Source organism: Phaseolus vulgaris, chromosome 11 (assembly GCF_000499845.2).
Source record: "Phaseolus vulgaris cultivar G19833 chromosome 11, P. vulgaris v2.0, whole genome shotgun sequence".
NCBI classification, from domain to species: domain Eukaryota; kingdom Viridiplantae; phylum Streptophyta; class Magnoliopsida; order Fabales; family Fabaceae; genus Phaseolus; species Phaseolus vulgaris.
Window position 1 is genome coordinate 49,060,006 of NC_023749.2, and position 12,609 is coordinate 49,072,614.

At 26.0% G+C, this 12,609-nt stretch overlaps 1 protein-coding gene across 1 annotated transcript; it reads left to right on the forward strand.

Annotated features, from left to right (window-relative positions):
• The first annotated feature begins 3,799 nt into the window (after positions 1 to 3,799).
• Positions 3,800 to 7,971, forward strand: LOC137827985 (myb family transcription factor IPN2-like). Its single transcript, XM_068634375.1, has 7 exons — positions 3,800 to 4,175; positions 4,591 to 4,667; positions 4,818 to 4,884; positions 4,965 to 5,031; positions 5,252 to 5,294; positions 6,055 to 6,688; positions 7,760 to 7,971. The coding sequence occupies exons 1-7, from the start codon at positions 3,998 to 4,000 to the stop codon at positions 7,765 to 7,767; spliced, it is 1,074 nt and encodes a 357-aa protein (XP_068490476.1). The 5' UTR covers positions 3,800 to 3,997; the 3' UTR covers positions 7,768 to 7,971.
• Positions 7,972 to 12,609: the final 4,638 nt, after the last annotated feature.

Consider the following 12,609-nt stretch of genomic DNA (forward strand, 5'->3'; position numbering starts at 1 on the left):
AAAATATAGCATACAACAACAATTACACCCACCACCATTATCACATGACACATTCGACCATAATTTTAACTAAAACCATCGTCTAATTAATACCTTAATTTTTATTTTCTTAATTTTTTTAACAAAAATAGTCGTTGTATATAACACTTATAACTATAATTGATAATCAAAATCCTTGTTATAAGCGATATACAACGATGATTTGCACATAAAATTGTTATTAAAGCCTTTTTTTTTTCTAGCATTGCTTCTTTTCCATTTTTCTTTTCAAACAATGTGAAAAAAAATTAACTTTCCCACCAATTTCTTTTCTCCATTTAAAATAAATATTGAGTTAATATACTGATAATATTATGAAACTTCTATATTTAAAAAAAATGATATACCGAGATGTTAATAATAAAAAAAAGGGAAAAACACAAAAGAAAATCAATTGTGCTAATATAAATCAATTTTATTTTTTTATCTTATTTTTTTTATCAGCAAAGAAAAAAAAAACTAATGAAAACATGCTAATCACGTAGGTGGGAACGATTTTTATAAAGAAGATTTCCAAAATATTATATAAGCATTAACTTTTATACATTTCGAAGTGGAATCTTCCTTTGATTGTCAAAAAAGAAAGCATTTATTCTCATTCGATTTGGAAGAATCACCCCATTTTATTTCTTTCTGTTTTCTTTTTAATATTTATCACCATCATCATTTCTTAATGCAAGAAAATTGAATTTGAAATTTATATAATATGTATTCAAGGTTTAAGATGCATGGAAGAGAAACTTCATGAACACAAAAGCTTTGAATCTTATAATACTTTATATGTAGAAGGTCCTCCATATGATTGCAATGACATTTACATCTACAAATAATACCAATTATAGCATAAATTCAAAATTTGTCCTCAAATCATCATAATATTCTAGGAAAATAATCTTTCTACTAAACATTTTATGTAGTTAAACACTAAAGTTTCAACTCAAAATCATTAATTGAGACATTAGTTTACTTATACTTTGGTGGTAATTATACTAATTTCTCCAAAACCTAATCATATGAAACTATTATAGATTATCTCAACTATATACACTAAAAAAATCATTAAATATATACTAAATTAAAGATAAAAAATAACTAATTATTATATTAGTATAGTTTTATGATAAAATTTTTTTAAAATAGTTACCAATTACTATAAATTTTAAAATTATTAACTAAAACATTGGTGCTAATAATTTAAAAACTAGTTTATAAATTTAAAATTATTTTAAATATTAATAATTTTTTAATTTATAATCAAGTATTTAATTTTAATTAATAATTAATTATTTTTTATATTTAAAATTATTTTTTATTTAATAATTTTTTAATAATAACTAGTAATCTGTATATGGTTCTCAAAATTATATCAAACCAATTAGTTAAATCGGTCAAATCTGAATGAAACTCATCCTTTATCTGGTTTAATTGTGATACAATAATGAACAAAACTGGTTTCAATAAAAAGAAATTATTAAATAACATTTTAAAAAAATCAATTTAAAATATTTTTTATTCCACATGTAGTTTTTTTTTCCTATTACTAATGTATATTATTGGAATTTTAATTTAAATAGGAAATACATGTTTTATTTAAACTTCTAAATGTATTTTCAATATTAAAATGTTATAAATTGGTGTTTTATATTAGTTTTCAACATCAGAAAATTATGAAATAATATATTTTAGTATTATTTTAATTTCTTTAATACAAATTCCAGTAGAACTATTAAATTTTAATATGTTGAATAGCCGAAAAGTATGGGAAGAACATTGAAAAATTAAATTAGGTACAAGATTCTTCTGGGTACAGTTAAAGATCAACACAAAACTTTTTTTCATGTTATTTAAAAAATCATATATTTTATATGGTGTATCTCTAATCTTAACTTCATCAATTTACTAAAAATCCTCTACTTTAACATTAATTAGATTTCACTTTATTTTATAAAAAGTTTTCATATTAAGTATCACTTCTACTTGACATCTCAACTAGACTGACACCTCAAGTAACAACAATCATTTGTTGTTACATGAAAAACGTATTATTAATATATATATATATATATATATATATATAAATACAAAAATATGGAAAGACTATAACAAAAGTTATAGGTTAACAAAAACGATACAAAAACGATACATAGGTAGATTATACTTATTAATAAAGAATTCTAAAAACAAACTAAATAAAAGTCTATTATACAAATAAAAGGATTATCTATGAATAAATCATAAATTAGCCAACATTTTATTTTTAAAACACATTTTAATAGAATAAAAGAGAAAAATATTGACTAGTTATTCTTAAAAGATGAGATGCATATATAAAACTGTTATTTTCCATTGTATCTAAGAGGTCGTTGATGGGTTCATACTAATCATTATGCTGAAAAGGTTGTCGTACCACGAAACCACCATGCAAACATAAACGACGAAAAAGTGAATTACACATTGTCCATCATCAAAGGTATAAGAAAATTTGAGAATTATCTATATTTAATATAGTTTTAAGAAGAAATTTGTACATCTACTTGCATATTAAAATTGATTTTATTTACACTCTTATACATAGATAATCAATAGATAATCAATGAATATATATGAAAGACATTTAGAAAATATAAATAGTTACAAGTTGTTTTAGGATGATTAGTAGGAATACAAAGTTAAATTTTCTGTATAAGAATTGGACTACCTTTAAAGTTGACCCATTTAATTTTATTGACATTTGATGCTAAAAAAAATACAAAGTTAAATATACTAGTTTAAGTAATGATATGTAAAATTTTGCTAATTAAAAAATGAATATATCATGAGAATAAATATTTAAGAGTAATTAATAATGAGTGACATAATAGTTCTTAACAAATTTTGCTAGAACAGTTTATGACATTATCTTAAAAAATGAATTTTAAACTTAACACAACACTGATAATTGTAATATAAAATTTGCATGATACGTTTGAAGATTCTACATTAACTATGAATAAAGTTGAATTATAATATATAAGTGAAATAAAATTACGCAAACAAAAATTATAATATATAAGTGAAATAAAATTACGCAAACAAATTTTAAAAAGTTAAATTAGATATAATCACGCAAACAAATTTTAAAAAATTAAGTTAGATATAAACTTACTTATTAATATAGAATTTTAACATTTTAAAGTCTATTATAGGAATATTATAGGGATATTATATTGAATTATTTATAAATATCTAATCTTACCATATATATATATATATTCCTCGATACAATGAAATGAATTAGAAATCATAATACAAATAAATTAAAGTTTATAAATTTTATGAGTTTATGGAAACAGAACATTTTAAAAAATTAACTTTTTCATCATATACATATATGCATCCAACTAACTCTTATCTTAAGATTTTGAATTAAAAATAATATCAATCCTATATAAAAGTTTAACTTATACTTTATTGATGTCAATTTCTTCCATATATTCTCCTCAAAAAAATCTATCACTAATCAATAATTGTCCTAATAAAGAATTTTGATTAAACTCTAATCCACACTCTTTTTCTCTCTCTACATATCAATCTATCTATCTATATATATTATAAGATATAAAAAAATGAATAATTATATGATTGGTATGAGAAATCATTTAGTAATAATCAAAGGATGGAATGAGATAGAAAGAGAGTGACTTTTTGAAAGGAAGGGTTGCATGTTAGAATAGGAATGCTTTATTCTTTTTTTAACATAAAAAAACAAATCTTTTTATTTAATACATTCTTTTTAAGCAAGGGTAGCTCTTCCCTTATTCTCTGCACTTTAGAGGAGGTAGCAGCAGCTATTGCCAAAGCCTTTCACATCTTCATTTCCTCTTGAATCATATTCATCCCTCTTTGCATCATCGAATTTGTTCTTCACAATTTCTTTAGCTGATCTTCTCATCACACACACAGAGAAAGAGAGAGAGAGATGGAAAGAATGTTCCCTCCTAAGAAGCCTTCAACTATGAATTCCCATGACAGACCCATGTGTGTTCAAGGTGACTCAGGGCTTGTCCTCACCACAGACCCTAAGCCACGTCTTCGTTGGACTGTTGAACTGCATGAACGCTTTGTTGATGCTGTTGCTCAGCTTGGAGGACCTGATAGTACTATTCTCAACACCCCTTTTGATTCTTTTCTCTCTTTTCCTGCAACCTATCTTCTTTGCATTCATGTCCCAATTTCTACTTCCAATTCATACTATAATCATATTAACTACTGTCACAACTTTCTCCAACTTTACTCTTCATATATAATGAAGATTGCTGGTGTAACAAGCTTTTATACATGGTGGAATCAAACAAAGATTTTCTATTTGTATATAGACATGTTATTTTTAAATCTTTCATGTTAGATATCACGATACAACTTGGTATCTTAGCTAGGTTGATACGTTGTATATAGATATGTTTACTCAGTGAGTCTCTTTTTCATATTAGACATCACTATACAACTTGACATTTCAGTTAGGCTGATACGTTGTTTACTGAGTTACTCTCTTTTGTGTTGTGTGATTTGCAGAGGCCACTCCTAAGACAATCATGAGGGTTATGGGTGTGAAGGGTCTCACCCTTTACCACCTAAAGAGCCACCTTCAGGTTTTGAACACAAGCCTTGTTCAATTCCACAGCACTTTTGCTTTCATTTAGAACACTTTTGTGACACTGGATTTCTCTGGCTATCTTGTTGCATCTCTTTTTTCCTTTTTCCCTTTTCCTTTATGCTAATTTGTTCTTTGAAATTCGTAGAAATTCAGACTTGGAAAGCAGCCCCACAAGGATTTCAATGAACACTCTATTAAGGATGGCATGAGAGGTGTTGCTTACTCTTTTTCTAGCTTATCACTTTCATTGAGTTTCTTCTGCTATACTCATAACATCTTTTTATACTTGCAGCTTCTGCTTTAGAACTTCAGAGAAACATTGGCTCCTCTTCTGCCATGATTGGTCGCAACATGAACGAGTATGCTTACTTCACACTTCTATTATTTCAAGAGAATTGGTTTTCCACCATCTTCTCTATTATTTCAATGTCCTTATAATTTTTGTTTGTTTATTAATACATTATGTGTGTGTTTATGTAGAAGAAAAAGCAGTTCTTATATGCAGATTGTTTCTACAAAATAACATGCATTAATTTTTTCTTTTGTTTTTTTAATTGGGTTTTTGGATGCAATACATAGGATGCAAATGGAAGTGCAGAGAAGACTGCATGAACAATTAGAGGTAAAACATGACTGTTTAATTGTGTGCTTGTTTTACTTTATCATAAATCATTTTTAAAAAAAGTGAGCATATATAATTATATCACATTCTCATATTTGTATTATATATTAGTTTTTAAAACATTTTCTCGAAAAATATACTCATTCTTGTTTAATTTCTTACTATCACATGAAAGGTAAGTATCTTACATTTTCATAAGAATAAAAATTACTTCCCCCAATGATTATGTTCATTTTTTTTTCTTTCTCACACTTTTTAAATAAATTTTAGATTTTTCTTAAAAATTAGCTAAAGCTGTTCAACAGGATAATGTTCTTATAGTATTAATGTTGAATGTAATATTTAAACTTTGAAAAACCAAGGATTTGAACACACTTAATGTATTCAACCTAAGGTTTGATCAATTTAGACAAATTTGAGTTCTAAATAGGTTTTACTTTTCAATTAGTTTGAAGAGAAAAATATTAAACCTTGAAATAAGCTTATATTTCTAAGTTTGTGATAACATGTTTTTTTTTATCAGTAAGAAAAAAATAAATAAATTTGAATCACTTCCAGTATGATCTAACCTTATACATCTTGAACATCTAACATTTAATTCAACACAATAAAAGCGATATTTTCTCACAAATAACTAAACAAACACCTGACCAACTTAAAATAAATCACTTATTTTTCATCGAAAACGTGCAAACTATTGATGAAGACACCTTCAATTGAGCCATAACAGGTTTAACATAGGTTTATGAATTGTGATCAGGTTCAGAAAAACCTTCAGCTGAGGATTGAGGCTCAAGGAAAGTACATGCAGAGCATATTGGAGAAGGCTTATCACACACTTGCAGGTGAAAACATGGGCACAAGCATGAAGGGTATGGGAGGAGCTCAAGGAAGCAGTGAGATGGGGGTGATGAAAGACTTTTGTCCTATGAACTACCCTTCTTTTCAAGATCTTAACTTGTATGGTGGTGGTGGTGGTGAGCAACTTGAAGGGTTTATGGGATCAAACAATGAGGGTGTGTTTGAGGGAAAGAAGAGGCTTTACCCCTACAGTGGAAGTGGGAAGAGTCCATTGATCTGGTGTGATGATCTCAGGCTTCAAGATCTGGGAACAACTTCATCATGCATTAGCCCTGAAGAGGACCCTTTCAAAGGTGATCATCACCATCATCATCATCACAACAAGGTTCAGATTTCACCACCATCAATGGATAGTGATCCCATGTCAGAGATCTATGACACAAAGCCATTGATGGTACTCCATGGAGAAAGTGTAGGTAATCACAAGAAATTTGATGCTTCTTTGAAGCTAGAAAGGCCATCACCACAAAGATCACCACTTCAACCAGAAAGGAATAATAGTCCTATGATCAATGCTACTTCCATCACACAAGGTACAATCACCCTTTTGGATCATAATCATATATAATTAAGGTTTAATTTCTTATTTACTCCACAAGTTTTACTTTTTAATTATGCATTTATTATAGTATCACATGCATTTTAGTTTTTTTTAGTTCTCATAAGTACAATTTTAATATTTTGGTTTATATGGTTTGTTTAATTTGTTCAATTTAATCATTTTATTAATAAAATACTTAATTAATCAAGTGTTTTAGTTTTTAAAATATAATAATTTGATCTTTTAAGATTTGATTAAGCCTCTCTTTTAATGAAACATTATTGCATTTTAAAATTAATTAAAAATTGATAAACTTTTTTTATTAATAATAAGAGCAAATTAAGTAAAATATCTAAATAATAAGACTAGAAAAGAGACTTATTTATTATGTGACGTTTTAATTCATAAAGAGATTACAAATAATATGAATTAGAATTAAAAGAGATAACTTTTTTTTTGGTTTATATAGTTAAAAATAATTTATTTTAGTTTATATGTATAATTTCATTTTTATTTAGTATACATATATATAGTTTCAATTTCTTTTAATTTATGCACTTATCAATTTCAATCTCTTTTAGTTCTTACATGTCCAAATTTATAACTAAAAAGAGAGAATAAAAATATCATATATAAGAACGAAAATGATTTTAAGTAATACAAATAAAAGGTAAAACTTGTTTAAATATATAAATAAAATTAATAATCTAAGGTGAAATAAACCTTCAAATTAATCTCATTTAAATGAATAGTTCTTTTTTTATGCCCAAAATTTAATTAATAGATTAATTTAGTTATGAGAGTAATTTATTACTTTTAATTAATGGTATTGACATATAATTATTCTAGTGGTAGATATATTGATATAATTGTATCAAAATGAATCTGTCTACCTAATATAATAGTAACAAAAATAACTTGTCATACTTTAGATTAACATATTTATTAAATTATTGATATAAAAAAAATGAAAAAAAAATGGAGAGATACCAAAATCTTACTTAATCCTTAACCAATAATTTCCTTACTTATGTAATTAACTACAAGTTGGTATGCAATGTAGGGTTTTGAATTGGTTGTTAGAGATGAGCAGTTGATACAAAGGTTACTTCCTCCAAAGAGCTATTGTTTATATAAAGCCTTTGCATGGCAAACAAAAGTCTCATTATATTGTACTTCAAGAAGAACTTTCTCCTATATGTTCTTAAATCTAACATTGTACAATTTTGGTGGATGATTTAATATTGAATTTTGTTAACATTAATTATATATTAATTGGTGTGCATGTATATACATATAATTAATTAAAATAGTTTTTAAAATTTAATATAAGAGATTTTTTACAAATTAGTTTATGTAGAAATTAAATTAATTTTTTTTAAAGTTCTCCAACACACACCCATCACGTCGAGAATGACAACTCGTGCATAGGACTATATATCTATTGGTGGTCTGATAACGGTCTGATAATTAGTGACCTAATAAATCCAACAAATTCTTACTAGGATATGTTCTAAATGATTTCGATACCATGTTAAGAAGTTCCCTTTAAGCCTAACTCAACCTTATAAAATCGGCTTATAAGGTGAGGTTTGCATTAGGAGTGACAATGTCGGGTGGGCCATGCGGGCTGGATGGCGGTCCGTTACTAAAAAGCGCGGAACGAACTCACTAATTTAACCCGCTGACCAGCTTAGGCCCGCCCTGCATAACCTGCAGCCCACACAGGCCAAAGCTGGACGGGGCGGGTTGGCCCGCTGGTTCGCTGGCCCGCATAAATAAATAAAAAAAGTATGTTTTATTTTAATCATCTAAAGAAGTTAATATTAAAAATAAGAGTGAATTTAGTTTTAAGTAAAGTTTTACATTTAAAATTTGTTAATAGAAAATAATATAAAGAAGAGATTTCATTAAAATATTTTATAGCAAAACTTTGATAAAATACTCTATTACATTTACATACATATAGAAGGAAAATATATGTAAAACAAAACTTTAATTATTTTTAATCAAACCTTCTAACAACCCTCGTACTTGAATACCTTTATAAGTTTTTTTTTATCTTAATTGAAAGAACTAAAACAAGGATGAAACTTTATTTTTTCAGTAGCAGAAATATTCTTTTATAATTAAGTTTTAATTTTTAAAAAAATGTTTTTCTTATGCTTATGTTTTTCAGTAGCAGAAATATTCTTTTTAACAAGGACCAGCCCGCGAGCTACCTCTTACGTGGGACGGACTACTAAAATGCGTCTGCACTCCTTGTAAAGTACGAGCCAACCCGACCCGTATTTTGCGGGTTAAACGCGGGGTTGGCCTATGTGGGGCAGACCTATACGGGGTGGGTCAACCCGCATTGTTACCCTTAGTTTGCATCCACTTATATACTATGAAATATCTTGATGGTACGGGCCAATCTGACTCGTATTTTGCGGGTTAAACGCGAGGCTGATTTATACGGGACGGAGCTATACGGGGCGGGTCAACCCACATTGTTACCCCTAGTTTGCATCCACTTGTATATTATGAAATATCTTGATCTCTAAAGGATATGGAATCTCCAACATTTTAAGCAATAAAAAATGAAATATATTTGGACAAAATTTCTATAAGAATTAAAAAATGAAGTTTTAAAGTTAAAATCAATTTATATATTAAGTAATTTGTAGAAATTCTCTCATATTTTTTTTTAAAAAAATTTACTTTTGAGTTTGTATATAAACTAATATTAACTTCTAAAAAATATTTTATTTTATTTTTCTTATAAGTATTTGTAAAAAAAATTATTGAATCACATCTCAATATTTTTTTTATATATATTCCAACCCTTTTCTTTTTGAGTGTGAAGAACATTCTTTGCGTCGCTATTAAGCGTTTTCTTCGTGTAGTTTACATATGAATTTAAAGTGAGAGAAAATATAGTGTATCTCTTTTTCAATCGAAGGAATAATTTGATAGAGAAACAACATTCTTTGCGTCACTATTAAGCACTATATTCTTCTAATTTTATTTTCATATCAAATTTCCTCTGCCTCATTTATGTATAGAATAATAACAATAATTTGTTTTACTCTTTTATATTTACTTTTTTTTTCATTTTGATTGTTTTTTTTTTAAATAACAATTTTAGACTAATATAAGATTTTATACATATATTGAAACTTTCAATCAAAGGATTAATTTTCAAAAATTATAATTCAATAAAAGACATTTTATTATATATAAAGTATATATGGTAATAGGTCCTATAAGTTAAAACTACTAATTTTCTATTTGTGACGGATTTTATTGGAGAGTATTTTTTTTCCATCTCTATTTTTGATGATAGTGTTTCCTCTATTTCTTTTTTTTGGGATCTCTTAACTCTCATTACTTTTCTCTGAAAACTAATCTTAACACACTTCTTCAAAATATTTAATATCTCACCACAAGAAATATAAATTTTATGATAAAATATTAATAATAAATATAATTTTTTATTAATTTTTATGTATTATTTGTGACAATTTTTATATTTATCATAAATATTATTTATAATAAGGACAAAATTCAAAGATGTCACAATAATTATATTAAAAAATTAATAAATAATTACTAAAAAGTGTTATATAAATAAAATTAATTTTCTCATAATAAGAATATAATTAATATAAAATTTAATAAATATTTATAAATTAATGTTTATTTATTATTTGTGACAAACTATTAATCATTGCAATACTAAATTACTTGGATCAATAATAATGCATCACAAATTTGTATTATTTTAAATTTGAATTTATGATTTTTTAAATAATTCAGCATTATTTTTATTTTTTATAATGTAATTAATAATGATAAATATTTTTATATTGTTTACGATTAATTTTTAATTTATCACTAGAAATGATAAAATATATATTTTAGAGATAACTACTCATCAATATAAAATATCATATGATATAATTATTTTTTCAATAAAAATATAAGTAATAACAAATTATTTGATATTTATAAATTAATAATAATCATATAATATTAATTTTCATTATTATTATATCAATAATAATTGTTAAAAAAATAAAAACTTTGATTTACTTTTTTATTTCATGGCCTTCAATTCAAGACTCTACTTCCACTAAGTCATCTTACAATTACAATATTTATTTTTCTAAGACATTAAATTTTCTATCTATTCATATATTTATACTTATATTCATTTAAAATTTAAATTCTTATTTAACATATAAAATTTAAAGCGTCTAACTTTCTCTCTTTCACTCTTTTTCTCTCTTAAAGCAATATTTAATTATAATTGCTATATCATCTTTACCAATATCATTGTTTTCTTTATTGTTAAAGTAATACTTTGATCATCACTTTCTTCATCATCAATAACTTCTTAAGGAATCGTTAAATTTTTGTTCGTTGTGGATTGGGCTATGTAATTTCTATCCAATAAATATTCATGCTTATTATCTGCCACATTAGATATAAATGAGATTGAGTCAATGTGTTCATCTTGACATACCTCATTTATAGATTCCTTCAACGTATCATACTAATCTCATGGTTTTGTTTCCACTATCACTAGCCAATTAGGACCTTTAGTGTCTTTAAAATAATAGACTTGTTGACTTTTCACCACCAAAATTGATGCCAACAACCTCTATCAAATCTCACCACATGATACTTTTGTCTATTTGTGTAGATATCTCATAAAATCCTCTAACTTAATACCTATATGTTTATCATAGTAATATCACTTTAGTTATTACTTTCATCATTCGTAGTAAATTATCTAATAATGGCTAGTGAAAGTTGCAATATACAATAAATCCTCTAAGGGTCTACTGTTTTGTTCATGCTAGACAATTTGATAAACGTATTGAACAAGTAACAATTCTTTTTACTATAATAGTTAAAAAAATCTTTTGAATCATATATATACTATAAGCACGTTCAACCAAAGAGATATTATATAAAAAGAAGATTTTATCAGCCAGTTTTAAAATGATATTAACAGTTTGTTTTTAGGAAACAATATCTCTTTCATAATTATCTCACTTAAACAAATTTTATTAGATGTGATATATTGCGATTATCTATAAATTTTTTTTAAACAGAAACGAATTTTAAAATTGAAAATTTCAAGTACTATGTTTTTAGCATCACGTATTACTTGGAATGAAAAGACTTAAGATTATGTTTTGATTTGTTTTTACTAATCTATATTAGATTATAAATACTTTCAAATTAGTTTCTTAAATAGATTCAAAGTGAAACAAATTTTAAGATTACAAATCCAAGCTTTTTGTTTTGAGCATGTAATACAAAAAAGATAAAGATATTACAAAATCCAAACATAACCAATTCAAGTATCAAATGACAACTTTGAAAAGCTATATAAGGTGAAGAACAAAAGTAAGAGCAAGTCAAGCTATTCAAGTAATATTGCTGAAAATACATGAATTATATTAAGCGTCTAATCAAGTTGTTAGAACATCTAGTATTTTGGATTGGGTGTAAACCATTGTAATTCTTCTTATTGTGAAGTTATACCCATGTGAGTTTTCTTTGTACTTTCTTTGAGAATGTTCTTTGTTTTATTGAGATTTCTTATTCTTAGGGAGAGGTTAAGAAGGTACAACATGGAGAAGAACGAATACTTGTTGTAACTTGGAGAGGTGAGAATACTCGTTATATCCTGGAGAGGTGAGAATACTCATCGTAACCAAGTGTGTTGGTTAGTGAAAACTCTTGAATAGTTTCTTAAGGAGACTAGATGTAACCTGAATTTGGGTGAACCAAAATAAATTATTATATGTTGATCTCTCATTATTCTTGTTCTTTCTCATTCTTTGTTGTTTTCTTTATTCTTCTTGTTAAACGATCTATTAGACGGTCTATCTAGACGATTATGCTATATAGATG